The 15,566-nt window shown below is 50.0% G+C and overlaps 2 protein-coding genes across 9 annotated transcripts in view; both read left to right on the forward strand.

Moving 5' to 3' along the window:
* LOC6546052 (spectrin beta chain, non-erythrocytic 5) overlaps positions 1 to 13,135 on the forward strand; it is a 31,332-nt gene extending 18,197 nt beyond the window's left edge. For 4 of the 8 annotated variants that reach the window (XM_026977952.1, XM_015158313.2, XM_026977953.1 and 1 more), the window contains 8 exons: positions 61 to 3,034; positions 3,095 to 3,234; positions 3,292 to 4,902; positions 4,967 to 10,865; positions 10,920 to 11,229; positions 11,289 to 11,399; positions 11,533 to 12,093; positions 12,518 to 13,135. In XM_026977952.1, coding sequence (XP_026833753.1) covers positions 61 to 3,034; positions 3,095 to 3,234; positions 3,292 to 4,902; positions 4,967 to 10,865; positions 10,920 to 11,229; positions 11,289 to 11,399; positions 11,533 to 12,093; positions 12,518 to 12,774 — 11,863 coding nt within the window. In that variant the 3' untranslated portion in view covers positions 12,775 to 13,135. The remainder of the gene's footprint in view (positions 1 to 60; positions 3,035 to 3,094; positions 3,235 to 3,291; positions 4,903 to 4,966; positions 10,866 to 10,919; positions 11,230 to 11,288; positions 11,400 to 11,532; positions 12,094 to 12,517) is intronic. The other 4 variants (XM_026977954.1, XM_026977955.1, XM_026977951.1 and 1 more) reach the window with 3 other exon arrangements.
* A 1,115-nt stretch (positions 13,136 to 14,250) lies between these two features.
* Positions 14,251 to 14,640, forward strand: LOC6546469 (drosomycin). Its single transcript, XM_001971714.3, has one exon. It carries the CDS (start codon positions 14,312 to 14,314, stop codon positions 14,522 to 14,524), a length of 213 nt encoding a protein of 70 aa, XP_001971750.1. The 5' UTR covers positions 14,251 to 14,311; the 3' UTR covers positions 14,525 to 14,640.
* The last annotated feature ends 926 nt before the right edge of the window (positions 14,641 to 15,566 follow it).

Below are 15,566 nucleotides of genomic sequence, written 5' to 3' on the forward strand. Positions count from 1 at the left end.
ATACCCAGAGTCATATTGGACCCCTAGTACTCCTATGATTGATGCTCTTCCCCTCAACAGATACAAGGAGCGCAGTGAGATCGAGGCCCTGTACTTCACTATCAACACTCTGCTGAAGGCTCTGAATCAGCCGCCGTATAATCCTCAAGACGGCCAGCTGGTGAATGACATCGAGAAGGCCTGGCAGATCCTGGAGTATGCCGAGCATCATCGCGAGGTGGCTCTGCGTGATGAACTGCTTCGCCAGGAGAAACTGGAGCAGCTGAACTACAAGTTCGAGAAGAAGTCGGTACTGCGTGAGGGCTATCTGAAGGAGATGATCCAAGTGCTGTCCGATCCTCGATATCTGCGCCAGGTGGATGCCACGCTTAAGAAGCATGAGGCTATCTCTGCTGATATTCTAGCGCGTGTGGAACGATTCAATGACTTGACCGCCATGGCCGAGGAGTTGGACAGGGAAAACTACCATGGCAAGGAGCGAGTCCGTCGCCGAGAGCAGGAGGTAATGGCAAAGTGGCGCCAATTGCTGGAGCTGCTGGAAAACCAACGCCTTAACCTCTCCCAGATGAGCAACCTGATGAACCTGCTCCGCGAAATTGCCAGCACTACAGAAGCAGTGCGAGAACTGCAGCAACAGTTCGCCTCCGAGGATGTGGGTCCCCATCTCTTGGGAGTGGAAGAACTACTCCAAGCGCACTCACTGCAGGAACTCCAAGTTAATACCTATGGAGAGACTCTCAAGCGCTTCAATCGCCAAGCACTGCCCTACAAGAGCTCCGAGCACAAGGACGCCGCTCTGCTGGCCCAACGCCTTGCGGATTTGGAAGAGGCCTACTCGGAATTGTTGCGACGCTCGGCGGCGAGAAGAGCCCGTCTGGAGGAGGCCCGCAACTTCCACCACTTCATGGAGGACTACGACAACGAGGAGTCCTGGCTGGTGGACAAGCAGCGTATCTGCAAGACTGGCATCACCGCCAAGGATCTGCGAGCAGTTCTATCCCTGCAGCAAAAACACAAGGCACTGGAAGATGAAATCAAGTCAAGGAAACCGAAATCAGGTCAGATGTCGACCGCCGGCAAGAGGCTCATTGGCGAGCAGCACCCACGGTCCTCGGAGATCCAGAGCAGGATTGATTCCCTGGCGGAACACTGGCAGGCCTTAGAGGCACTAGTGGAGCTGCGCCGTCGCCAGTTGGAAGACGCTGCCGAGGCTTACCAATTTTACACTGACGCCAATGAGGCCGAGTCGTGGCTGAACGAGAAGATGGCTTTGGTCAACTCCCGGGACTATGGCAACGATGAGCCTTCTGCTCAGGCTTTGCTTCAGCGTCACCGCGATCTCCAGGGTGAACTCAATGCCTATTCCGGAGATATCCTTAATCTGAACCAGCAGGCGGATAAGCTGATTAAGGCGGGCATTTGCACACTGGAACTTTCCGCCGCAGAGCCAGAACTGCCCGAAGTGGAACAGGAGGAGTGGGTGAACGAGACTCGCCTGGTGCCCAAGGAAGTGTGGGAGGACGAGTGGGTGGAGAAGCTGGAGCACAAGAAGGTGACGGAGACGAAGATGCTGCCCCATGTGAAATCTCTGTTTCCCTTCGAAGGACAGGGAATGAAAATGGACAAGGGCGAGGTGATGCTGTTGAAGTCCAAGACCAACGACGACTGGTGGTGTGTGCGCAAGGATAATGGCGTGGAGGGATTCGTGCCCGCCAACTATGTCCGTGAGGTTGAACCTCGACCAGTGGCCTGCATTGTACCGAAAGCTGAAAAGGTCAAGTCGCTGCAGAAGGTGAAGAAAACCATTTTGGTTCGACAGGTTGTACCCGTCAAGAGAATTAAGCCAGTGAGCGTAGCTCCCAAGCCTTTGGTCCAGAGGAGAACCTCTACCCAAAGCATCAATGAGAATGCTGACAGCGTTGAGAAACGGCAGCAAAGAATAAACCAGACCTACGACGAGCTGCAGGAAATGGCCCAAAAACGCCATGCTCTCCTGGAGGACTCCATTCACTTGTTTGGCTTCTATCGGGAGTGCGACGACTTTGAAAAGTGGATGAAGGAGAAGGAACGCATGATAAAGTCCGATGACGGCGAGGGTGTGGACAACGCCAAGCGTAAGTTCGAAAAGTTCATCACAGACCTCTCGGCAGCCTCGAAGAGGGTTGAGGAGATCGATGGTGCTGTGGACACATTCCGCCGACAGGGTCACTCGCAGCTGGACAAGATCATCGCCCGACAGCGCCAGATCCACCAGATTTGGCAGCGCCTCAATAATGCCAAGGCCCAGCGGGAAAAGAGTTTAGAAGGAGCATCCAGTGTGGAACTATTCAATCGAACCTGCGACGAAGCCAAGGTTTGGATGAGCGAGAAGATGTTGCAACTGGACACCGCTGTTATCACTCCTGATCTCCGCACCGTTCAAGCCTTGCAGAGGCGCCATCAGAACCTGGAAAGGGAACTGGCTCCCGTGGAGGACAAGGTTAATCGGGTGACCTACTTGGGCAACTCGGTAAAGAACGCCTATCCTGCTGAGAAGGACAATGTCAATGTACGCCAACAGGAGGTGCAGGATATGTGGCAGCAAGTGCAACAGCGTGGTAGTGACCTTCGTAACCGCATCGAAAGCGAGGTGGGTCAGCAGGTCTTTAACAACAGTGCCAAGGTGCTTTTAGCCTGGATCGACTCCGTGAAGGATCAACTAAATGCCGATGAGTCCGCTCGTGATGTGGAAACTGCTAACAATCTGCTGAAGAAGCACAACGATCTGGGCGATGATATCCGTGCCCATGACACCGAATTCGTCGAGGTCATTCAATTGGGCAAACAGTTGTCCGATGGCAAACCCAACATGGCAGAGACGGTGGCAGTGATCGAACGCCTGAAGGCCGAACAAGATGCAATCCATCGCGGCTGGGCCGAGAAGCAGAAGTGGTTGCTGCAGTGCGTCGATCTGCAAATGTTCAACCGGGAGGCTGATAAGATCGATGCCACCACCAAGAGCCACGAGGCCTTCCTAGAGTACAACAACCTGGGCGTAGGTTTTTTTTAGATTTTTGCAAAAATTTTCTGGAAATTAATTTACTTCTCTTTTTAGTCCTCTTTGGATGAAGTGGAGGCCATTCTTAAGCGACACCTGGACTTTGAGAAGAGCCTAATGGCTCAGGACAAGATCCTTAAAGGCTTCTCAGATAATGCAGACAAGCTGATTTCAAACGATCACTACGATTCCAAATAGTAAGTTATAGAAACCTAGATACAATATCAATCCCTAACCAATCCTTGAACTTTCAGTATCGGAGATCGCCGAAATCAGGTGCTGGGCAAGCGCAAGGCCGTTAAAGATCGTGCTTTTGAGCGCAAACGCCTTCTCCAAGCTTCCAAGGATTTCCACAAGTTTGCCGCCGAGGCTGATGACCTCAAAGTGTGGCTCCAGGATAAGACGAGGATTGCAGGCGATGAGAACTACCGCGACCTGAGCAATCTCCCTCGCAAGTTGCAAAAGCATCAGGCTTTCGAGCGTGAACTTCGCGCCAACGAGGGTCAGCTGAGGAATGTGACCAAGGACGGACAGGCCCTGGTCCAAGCTGGAAATCGAGTGCCCGAGGTGGAGTCCCGGGTGGCCGATCTCAACAAGCGGTGGAAGGATCTACTCACCCTGTCCGAGGACAAGGGTCGCAAGTTGGAACAGGCGGCATCTCAGCGAGAACACAACCGTTCCCTCGAGGATGCAAAGAAGAAGGTTGATGAACTGGACGTTGCTCTGCGAAGCGGAGATGTGGGCAACGATCTGCGCAGCTGCAAGGACCTAATCAACAAGCAGCAAATCCTCGAGTCGGAAATCACCATCTGGGATCAGAAGGTAGCGGAACTGGTTTCAACTGGCGACGACATGGCCCACGGAGGACACTTCAATGCCCAGAATATCGAGGCCGGAACCAAGGAACTGCAGCAGCGATTCAAGGATCTGCGTGATCCTACCCAGCGTAGGAGAGCAAAGTTGGAAGAGAGCCTGAATTACCACAAATTTGTTTTCGAACTGGATTCGGAGTTCCAGTGGATCAACGAACACCTGCCGGCAGCTAAGTCAAATGAACTGGGTCACAATCTGCACCAAGCCCAATCCCTGCACAAGAAGCACAAGAAGTTGGAGGCGGAGATCAAGGGCCATCAGCCAATGATCAATAAAGCTCTAGCAGCGGGTCAATCTTTGATCTCGCAACAGCATCCGGAGCGAGAGCAAGTGGAGAGCCTGTGCCAGCAATTGGAGCAGGCATGGCACGATCTGGAGCGCCATTGTGGCGAACGGTCCCGCAAACTCGACATGTCCCTTAAGGCTCAACAGTATCTGTTCGACGCCGGCGAGATCGAGTCCTGGCTGGGTGAGCGGAACAACGTCTTGCGGTCCACGGAATATGGCCGTGATCGCGATTCCGCGGCCAAGTTGCTCACCAAGCACAAGACCATCGAGCTGGAGCTGGACACCTACTCAGGAATTGTAACCGAAATGGGACACAGCTGCGCTGCAATGGTGGCCGCCAATCATCCGGACAGCAAGGTCCTGGTCGCCAAGCAGCAGCTCATCGAGAAGATGTTGAAATCCCTGCACAAACTGGCCTCCCAGCGACAGGGTCGCCTGATGGAGAGCCTCTACAAGCACGAATACTTCCTGGAATCGGACGAAGTAGAGCAATGGATCCGGGAGCAAGAGCAGGCCGCCTCCTCGGAGGACTACGGTCAGGACTTCGAGCACTTGCAGCTGCTACAGAACAAATTCGATGACCTTAAACACCGCGTGGAAGTCGGAGCAGATCGAGTGGATCAGTGTGAGCTGTTGGCCAAGAAGTTAATCGATTCAGAGAGCCCCTATGCCAATGAGGTTGAGAAGCGACAGGAACAACTCAGGTGAGTAGTGGGTAATTTTTTCCAATAGGGATTATAGTAATATTCCCCGATCTCTTGCACTTAGAACTTCCTGGGAGAACCTTCTACAGCTCCTAAACCAGCGTGAGCAGAAGCTTCATGCCGCTGGCGAAATCCATCGTTTCCATCGGGACGTGGCAGAGGCTCTTTTCCGAATCCAAGACAAGAATGCTGCGCTTTCCCAAGAACTAGGCAGAGATTTGAACTCCGCTCTAGCACTGCTACGCAAGCATGAGGGCTTTGAGAACGACCTGGTGGCCCTAGAGGCACAGCTTCAAGTCCTAGTGGAGGATTCTGTTCGCCTGCAAGCCAAGTATCCCTCCAATGCCGCTGCAATTGCCCAACAGCAAGATAAGGTGGTGGCCGCCTGGAATGACCTCAAGGAGCGATCCACCGCTCGCGGAGATCGACTGGCTGCCAGCTCAGACCTACAGACCTTCCTTACAGATGTCAGGGATATAGTTTCTTGGTCTTCAAATCTGCGAGCTGCCCTTCAAGCAGAGGAACACGTGAGCGATGCAGCTGGAGCAACTGCCCTGAAGATTCAACACGATGCCATATACGGAGAGATTGAGGCCAGAGAGGATAAGTTCCGGTACCTGAACGAATTGAGCGACTCCATGGTTCAAACCGGGCACTATGCCGCCGCCGATGTAGAGGAGAAGTGTGCCGCCATGTTGGATGAGCGCCAGAAACTCCACGCTGCTTGGAACAAAAAGAAGATCATGCTGGAGCAAAAGATCGATCTGTTCTGCTTCCTGCGGGATGCCAAGCAGATTGACAACCTTTCTAGCTCCCAACAGGCGGCTCTGAGTAGCTCAGACTTTGGCCAGACAGTAGAGGATGTGCAGAACCAGATCAGAAAGCACGACGAGTTTGAGAGATTGATTCAAACGCAGGAGGAGAAGGTGTCTCTACTTCAGGAGCACGGTCGTAAGCTGATTGAGCAGCGTCACTACGACAGCGCCAATATACAAACGATCCTGCAGGGAGTGCTTGCCCGCCGCCAGAAGGTCAAGGATCTGTGTGCCGTGCGTCGCTACAAACTGGAAGATGCTCTGCTCTATGCCAAATTCGTAAGAGATTGCGCCGAAGCTAAGTACTGGATCAATGAGAAGCAAAAGAAACTAGAAGCCGATGCCGCCAGCTATGCGGAGGTGACCAATCTGGACGAGAAAATCAAGAAGCTGCAGAAGCACCAGGCCTTCCAGGCCGAGGTGGCTGCCAACCAAGGTCGCATCCAAGAAATTCAAGATACTGGAGTGATTCTCTTAAGCAAACAGCACGAGTCCTCACCGGAAATCAAACGGGCCATCGAAATAGTCCTTGAAGCCTGGCAGGGATTGCTCGCGGAGCTGGAGCAGCGTGGTCGAGGTCTGGAAGAGGCCCAGGACAGCCTTGAGTTTAACAGCCAGCTGGACAAGATCGAAGCCTGGATCCGCGACAAGGAGATGATGGTGCAGGCAAGTGACACAGGACGGGACTTGGAACACTGCAATGCCCTGATGAGAAAACTAGATGACGTTGACTCAGACATGAGGGTGGACGATCAGCGCGTGAAGCACATCAATCAGCTGGCCGACAAACTTATCAACCAGGCCCAAGTGCCAGCGGATACACAAAGTGTGGATAAGAGGCGAAAGGACTTTAACTACAACTGGCGTCAGCTGCAAGGAGCACTCAATGCATATCGCGCTTTGCTGGGCGGTGCCAACGAGATCCATGTTTTCAATCGCGATGTGGATGACACGGCGGACAGGATAGCTGAGAAGTCTCTGGCCATGAGTTCCACCGATACAGGTAGAGATCTGGCTGCCGTGGAAGCCCTGATTCGCAGAGAAGAGGCTCTTGAAAGAGACATGTCTGCCGTTAAGCAAAAGATTGATCAGCACGAAACCGCTGCCGAGTTCCTGATTAAGAAGTATCCTGAACGTGGAGCACAACATATTGAGAGGAAACTGGAAGAGCTGCACAAATCCTGGGGCAATCTGCAGGCCTTGTCCGTTAAGAGGCAGAGTATCCTAAATGAAGCCTACCTGGCTCACAAGTTTGTGTCGGACGTTAAGGAACTGGAACTCTGGGTTAACGACATGATCAAAAAGATGAAGAACACACAGTCACCATCTACTATCAACGATTGCGAGACCCAGTTGGAGCTGCACCAGGAACGCAAGGTAGAAATCGAGGGCAGGGAGGAGGCCTTTGCTGGACTGAAGCAACAGGGCGACCAGTTATCCACTAGACCGCAGCAGCAGCAGCCGGAGAATGTTCGCAAGTACTTGCTTGTCCTCGAAGAACTTCATCAAACTTTGAACGAAGCCTGGAGCGAAAGGGCTAGGGATCTAACGGAGGCACATCAGCTGCAGTTGTTCAAGGCTCAAGTGGAGCAGGTTGAGATTTGGCTCGCTAATAAGGAGGCCTTCCTTAACAACGACGATTTGGGTGATTCCTACACGGCTGTGGAAAGGCTGCTTAAGAAGCACGATGAATTTGAGAAGCTGCTCCACGCTGATCACGTGGACACCTTGCAAAAGTTTGCCAAGAGCATTCTAGAGGGTGAGCCCAAGGATGCAGATCTGATCCGTGAGAAACTGGCTTACATCCTGCGTAGGAAGCAGAAATTGCTGGAGCTGTCGGAGGAGAGAAAGCAAAGGCTGACACAGTCTCTCCAATTGCAGGAGTTCCTGCGCAGTCTTTATGAGATTGACCGTTGGCTGGTGCAAAAACTGCAGGTGGCCCTGGATGAAAACTACCGGGAACCGAGTAATCTGCAGAGTAAGATCCAGAAACACGCTGCCTTCGATGCCGAGTTGTTAGGCAACTCCCCTCGCGTTCAGTCGGTAATCCACGAGGGTGAGCGCCTCATTCGAGGCGAGCACTTTGCTAAGGATGAGATTGCCCAACAGGTGCAACTTCTCGAGGGAGATTGGCTGAAACTGAAGGGCGCTTCCCAAACCAAAAAGGATAAGCTTCAGCAGGCTTACGATGCGTTGGCCTTCAATCGAAGTGTGGATGAGTTTAACAACTGGATGGACGAGGTGGAGCTGCAGTTGAGCAGCGAAGATTACGGCAAGGATTTGGCAGCTGTTAGCAATTTACTAAAGAAACACGAACGCTTGGAAGCGGATGTGGCCCATCATGGCGAACTGGCTGAGCAGCTGAAGCAGAAGGATGAACAGTTCTTCCAAGCCGAACACTTCCTGCGTCACGAAATCCACGAAAGAGCCACCGTTAGCATCCGTAGGTACAACACTTTGCACGAGCCCTTGGGCATTCGTAGGGAAAACCTGGAGGACTCCCTGAGTCTGCAGCAGTTCCTGAGGGACGCCGAGGATGAGCTTCAATGGTTGGCAGAGAAGCAGTTGGTGGCTGGTTCCCAGGATCTAGGCACCAGTCTCTTGTCCGTTCAAGGTCTCCAAAAGAAGCACAACTCTCTGGAGGCAGAACTAACATCGCAGGAACCTTTGATTCAGGCGCTCCTCCAACGAGGTCAACAGATGATCCGCGATAATCACTTTGCCAGCGAGCAATTACAATACAAGTCGGAGTTGCTCCGGAAACAGCTTGTCCAGTTGAGGGATTTGGCCTCCATTAGACGTCTGCGTCTTTTGGACGCTGTAGAGAGCCAACTGTTCTACGTTGAGGCCAATGAGGCGGATGCTTGGATGCGGGAGAAGCGTCCGGTTTTGTCGAGCAGTGATTATGGTCGGGATGAGGTTTCAGTTCAGGGCCACCAAAAGAAGTTGGAAGTTCTTCAAAGGGAACTCACCGCCTTCAAGCCGTCGATAGAAAAGGTGGCCAAACTGGCCACTGGTTTGATCGAGAGAAATCACTTTGATAGCTCCAACATTGCGGAAAAGAATGCCCAGGTGGGTCAGCAGTACGAGGACCTTCTCCGTTTGGCTAAGGAGCGGGAGTCGAGACTTGGTGAATGCAAAAAACTCTTTGAGTACCTGCGGGAAACGGAGGAATTGCACGAGTGGGTGGGTGACCAGATGGCGGTCACCGCCAGCGAGGATTACGGTGAGGATGTGGAGCACGTGGAACAGCTCATTCTAGCCTTCGAATCCTTCGTTTCCAACTTAAATGCCAACGAGGCAAGGGTTGAGGCGTGCTTGGAGCGGGGCGATCGCCTCATCCAGGAGAACAATCCCTACAGGAGTTCCATTAAATCGAAGCGGGATGAGACAAAACAGTTGTGGGAGGAGCTCAAGGATCTGGTTCACGCTCGCCAAGATGCCTTGGCCGGAGCCAAACAAGTACACGTCTACGATCGCGTAGCAGACGAAACCATTCAGCTAATCAACGAAAAGGACGCTTCGCTCATCTCTGAGGACTACGGTCAGGACTTGGAAAGCATTCAGGCCTTGGGCAGAAAGCACCAAGTGTTTGAGTCCGAGCTGGTGGGCATCCAAGGACAGGTTGATTCCGTTTTGGCCGAGGCAGCCAAACTGGGCGAGATCTACCCAGATGCCAAGGAACACATTGAAGTCAAACGTGATGAGACAGTCGAGGCCTGGACGGATCTGAAGGAGAAAACAGGCGCCAGGAAGAACAAGCTCAGCCAAGCAGAGCAGCTACAGTCCTACTTTGACGAGTACCGCGATCTGATTGCCTGGATCAACGAGATGTTGGCCAAGATCACTGCCCCTGAACTGGCCAACAGTGTGGCGGGAGCAGAGCTCCTTCTGGCCAGCACCAAGGACCACGACACGGAGATTCGCAGCAGAGACGAAACCTTTGCCAAGTTCGCCGCCAATGGTCAGCAATTGATCAAGGAAAAGCACTTCCTTGCCCACGAAGTGGAGGACAAGATCAAGGTTTTGCATGCGCGTCACGAACTTCTGAAGCATACTCTCAGCAAGCGTCGTGAGATTTACGAACTCAACCTGGACACCCAATTGTTCTTGAAGGATGCCGAAATCCTGGAGCAATGGATCAGCAGTCGCGAGCCCCAACTCAAGGATACCAAACTGGGAGATTCCATTCCACAGGTGGAGGATCTGCTTCGCCGGCACGAGGACTTCGAGAAGACTGTGGCCGCCCAGGAGGAGAAATTCCAGGCCATCAAGAGAATAACCCTGCTTGAGCAGCTATTCCGTCACCAGCTGGAGCAGGAGAAAATCAGCAAGTTGCAAGAGAAGGAGCGCTTGGAGAAGGAACGCCTGGAGCAGCTAAAGCAGCGGGAGCTCCAGCGCCTGGCTGACGAGAGGAGGCGAGCGGAGAAGCAGCACGAGCATCGCCAGAATGCGGCGTCGCAGGAGAAGACTCCAATCTTCTCCTCGCCCATGGTCACTCCAGCTCAGACCAGTGGCCCGCAGTCCCCCGCATTGGGTCAAGCCCAGTTGAGGCCTCCATTCGGAGATGACAATGAGCACTTGGCTCTGCAGAAGAGCAGCTCCAGCGGAATGTTCGGTGACCGACTGCGTCGCGGATCCGCGGATGCCAATGTAAAGCGGGCGGAAAGCATGAAGATACAGCCCAAGCAGGCCAAGCGTACACCCTCGTTTACCACGAGGAGACGTGCTCAGTCCTTTAGGAAGAACCAGAAGGGTGAAGGTTTCGACCTGCCGCCCGTTGAGATTCAGGGCAGTCTGGAGCGTAAGCATGGCTTGCAATCTGGCGGCAAGAAGGCTCCTGTACGATCCTGGAAGCAATTCCACACTGTCCTCTGTGGCCAGTTGGTGTGCTTCTTCAAGGACGAAAACGATTTCCTGCAACAGAAGACGGCCACTGCGCCTGTTAATATCCTCGGTGCCAAGTGCGAACGTGCGGATGATTACACGAAAAAGAAGTACGTCTTCAGGCTAAAACTACCCGACGGATCGGAATTCCTGTTTGAGGCTCCCTCGCTGGACATCCTAAATGATTGGGTGCGCAAGATATCCTTCCACGCTAGCCTGCCGCCGAACATGCAACTGCTTAGCTACGACGAGTCCATGAAGGTAAGATTGTATATCCATACGATGAATTAAAATTAATGCTTTATGTCCTAACAGCAACAGTCAAGCAGTTCCCCGGACATCAAGGTCACCAGTAGTGTAGAATCGCCAGTTAGTTCCCGTAACTCATCTCCCGACTCCCAGCGCCGAGCTAGCGGAGACCAGGTCCTTGACGGAACAGCCACACCCCAAATGGCATTCTTGCAACGACAGATGCAACAACAACAGCAGCAGTCCCAGCCCAGTTCCCCCACCGCCGGGTTCGACCAGAAGCCACCAATCCCGCCCAGAGGAGCTCCTCCAGTGGCCAGCCATCGCCAAAGCCAGGAGAATCTAGTTGTGATGCGCAATCGCCAAAGTTCCAATGGTAGGAGAATTGTAAGACAATAGCTAATTCGATTTTTAATGTAATGTAATCCATTGAAGACCTGCAACAATCCGCCACTTTGCCCGCCGGTTTGACTGGAGTCCAGCAAAATGGGAACAGCAAGGATGATAACGCGTTGTTGACGCGCAACAGCGAGGCCAGACAATCGGGTAAGTTCTCCAAACTGGGTGGTATTCCCATTTGCTAGCCATTTGTGTCTCTGTCCATACACCCTCTCCTCCACATTGTTTCACACTCACATTGTAAAATTGTCCTCCAACAACGCAATGCCGTATGTATTAGATAATCCGCCGCCATTGCCAACGACGATGCCACCGGTGGGTGGCCAGCATCCCCAGCACTCCCATTCCCATCAGACTCAGCATCAGGCGCAGGTTCAGCAAAGGATTAATGCCTTCAATGCGGCGGCGAGTCAGCAGCAACAGCCAGATTACTATAACAACAACACAGCGAGGCAGCAGCCGCAGAGGATTCCCTCCGGCAGGATCGACTCTACGAGGAAGTTCATCGAGATGGAGGCGCATAACAATAACGGAGGCACTGGCAGCAGTCCTAAGAGGAGCACCATCAACTATTCCAGCAGCGGGGCCAGCAGCAATGGCAACGGTAATGTGAAGATAGGCGGTGGAAATTCGTCTACGACCATGATCACCACCTCCACCACCACACACCAAGTGACCTCGAGCAGTCGCACGGTGTGGCATCTAACCTCATCGCCCACCTCATCGACCAAATCATCATCAACCGGCGGCTCCGGGGAGCCTAGCCATGCCATCAGTAATCCAAGCTACATGGGTCTGCATCTGAATAACAATAACGATTCAATTGGAATTGGACTCGGTGGTTAGACGATTCTCATTAATCCTAACGATCTGTATATATACATTAGTAGTCCTAAGCGCCTGCCATAGAATGCTCCTTGGTCACGGCTGATCTGAACTCTTTGGATTCTCACATTATTTCTCTATATCTTTAATGCATGCATATTTGTGGAAAAGGTTCTTCAGCTCTTAAGCCAGTGAAGATAACACGGCGATCCTATCTGCGAACGAGTTTGCAAAGTATTTCAATGGGTCTTATATGCTTTACACATTTAACCTTTGATTTATGAGCTCTTCCTCACTTTTATTTTTAAATTTAAGAAGAACGATATTCTGTTGGCTTTGCACCTTAATTAATGTTATGCTACATTACAAACACTATCATTTGCATGATGTCTCCGTGTTTCTTAAGATTTCCGACCACTCATAATTGATATTTTGTACAGGTTGGGGAAATACCCGCTTTGAGAGCAACCGACCGGTATCCCTGCAGCCCGACTCCATCAGCTTCTCCCGTGTTTCGGCAGAGAGTTCCAGCGAAAGTGAGGCCCAGTCGATATCATCCGTGTCCGGAGTGAAGGGCAGCAAAGGAACCAAGGAGGAACGCCGCAGCGGCATGTTCCGCATCTTCGGACGCAAGGGCGACAAGGAGAAGGAGAAGGACAAGGACAAGCGCCGGTCGAGTCAAGTCCCGCCACAGTGAGAACATATTCAAGACCTGGACAATAAGAATGAGCGCCACCGTTACAACAGATGAACCAGGCCGAATTGTTTTTTGTATATTCCATAAACAGCATGATTATTTCGTTTGTATTCGCCAAGGGCAAGCAAATTTCAAAACAAAACCAACTACTAAACGAGACAAGAAATGAAAAAGTTGAAACATTAACGTGTCGATTTAAAACTAAAGCGACAAATGAGAGTATAAACGAAATATTATATATATAAAGTCAATGTGTTAATTGCATTATAAAATGTATCTGTAAGTTTGTTCGTTGTATGATTAAATTTAATATTCGTAAAACAAAAACTTAAACAATAAATACTATACATTGTGAAATCAAGCTATCCTTAATGTTTATTAAAACCTATTAGATGTTTAAGGATTTTCAGTAAGTTCAAGCTACGAAAAAAGGGCTTAAAACAAATTGGATTTATGCAGTTGCTTTAAAAACAAAATTAAAAGTACACATTATCAATGGACAAAATGGTGAATGTGCCCCCCACTGTTGATTATAAAGCTCTCTATTTAAAGCGCATCTCGAAATTTGTATACCCTTGCAGAGGGTATATACACTTTCCATCCCAATCTTAAAACGCAGTAAAGGATCTATTGAAAGGGTACACTATATTCAGGATCGAGTCGATCTAGCCATATTCGTCTGTCTGTCCGTCCGTATGAGCGTCGAGTGCTCAGTAAATTAAGCATGCAGATTCCAATTTCTATCGATATGCCAAAAAATGATGTAAAGGGTATTTGATAGTCGAGGAACTCAAATATAGCGTTCTATCTTGGTTTCGTTTGCTTTTACTTGGGTTTTTTTTACCAAATTCAAGATTAACCTGGGGTTTCTACAATCTATTACGAGTAGGTTTTTACCTATTCCATTCCTTTCCGATGTATATGTATATTCTTAGGAGCCACCAATCTAAACTGTTGTGAACTCAGAGTCAAAGAACAGCAAAATACAAAAAAATACGTACATATGTTATTATTTTAATTGGTCGTTAGTGAGATGAGTACTTTTAAAAGCCGAAAAGTATGTCTTGCCTGTAATTTTGTTTGTTAACCTTTCTGCTTTTATATGGAATCACTACAACACGACCTTTCAAATAAAAACAATTTTTATTCAGTTCCTGTCCTCTGCGATTCGTTGTAATTTCTCGGGGCTTTTTCGAGATTTATTTAATTAATGTATTTGGGCAGTCCAGTTGAATTCGATATTCTACACACTTTGTGAAATACAAATGAGGCTTTAAGCAATACTTCTCGTTTACGTTATGTTTGATAGTGCTATCTCTATAAGCGTACAAGTAGTTCCCCTAAAGAACGCTTTTAAGTGTGACTGCACGTCATCATTATTTATTGATCTACTTCGTTCATACCCGGCTGACTACGCATCGGCTCAACCCGAGAGATCGGTGCACTATATAAGCTCCTCCGCGATGTTTTCGAGCCATAAGTCGCTGATAATTCAACCAGAAATCGTTCACCAAGCTGTGTGAGAACCTTTCCCAATATGATGCAAATCAAGTACTTGTTCGCCCTCTTCGCGGTCCTGATGCTGGTGGTCCTGGGAGCAAACGAGGCCGATGCCGACTGTCTGTCCGGCAGATACAAGGGGCCCTGTGCCGTCTGGGACAACGACACCTGCCGTCGTGTGTGCAAGGAGGAGGGACGATCCAGTGGCCACTGCAGCCCCAGTCTGAAGTGCTGGTGCGAAGGATGCTAAAGCATCAATCCGTGGAAACGTCCTAAAAAGGACGTACATGTACATATATTATATGCTGCAATATTGAACATTTAATAAACAAAAAATAATGTACATTAATTCTGCGGTTTTGAAAATCTTAGTCCTGACTTCCTTATTATACGTAATACAAATTGGCACATGAAATTATTTTCTAAGCGCCTGCAAAACGCTGCAGCTTAAGTCTTAATGAGGTTCTGCGATAGCAATGTGTAATTAGGAGCTTATCTCGTGTAATTTCCCAGCGAAGAATGCGCTAATGTTCCCGACCTACACCTATCTTTGTTAGATGTCGAGGTCAAAAGTTTTGTTATTTGTTATTATACACCTCAATATGTGTATGTATATCCAGGATTGTCATTAGGAGAACCGAATTCAAATGGAAATTGATTTTACCTGCCAGGAACGCAACCTTCAAACCAACAGATAACTAGTTTAGTTCGAAGTCATTGGCGAATTTCGAAAATAAATAACTCGAAAAGATACTGCGAAATAAGAGTTAATTCCTAAAGTTGTTGTCAGACAGCCTGTAAAATGCCATGATCCCTGATTAACTGCTTGTTTTTATGATGACACCCCAATAAGGTACAACTTCTTATGGTTTTTGCAATCAGCTTGTGTCTTTATTAGGCATCAGTCTTTCTCTCTAACTATCTTCATGCAATATATGGGGCTCCAAACTGCGTCCGTTTTCCTTCCTCGTTGAACCCAGATCCTGCAAAGAAAAAAGAGCAAACCCCTAGGTCTGTCCGGGAATGTAATTGAGTGTTTGTCGACGGTCTGAGCTCTGGTGAAGCGTGAAAATGTGGCAGTCATTGAGTGAAATCGATGGGGGGATTGGTGCCCAACTAGTGGGCCAAACAGTTCGCATTGCTACGGTTCGTATTGCTATTGGGCCAAAAGGGACCCGGAGCGCTTCACTCCGGGCCAGAATGTAGGCGGATGTGTGTCTGTTTCTGGGATAAATGGTCTTCTGTCGGCAAGACATGTAGTTGTTAAATATGATTGCATTAGTTTTATACTA

Source organism: Drosophila erecta, unplaced genomic scaffold, assembly GCF_003286155.1.
Source record: "Drosophila erecta strain 14021-0224.00,06,07 unplaced genomic scaffold, DereRS2 tig00000021-arrow-pilon, whole genome shotgun sequence".
NCBI lineage: Eukaryota > Metazoa > Arthropoda > Insecta > Diptera > Drosophilidae > Drosophila > Drosophila erecta.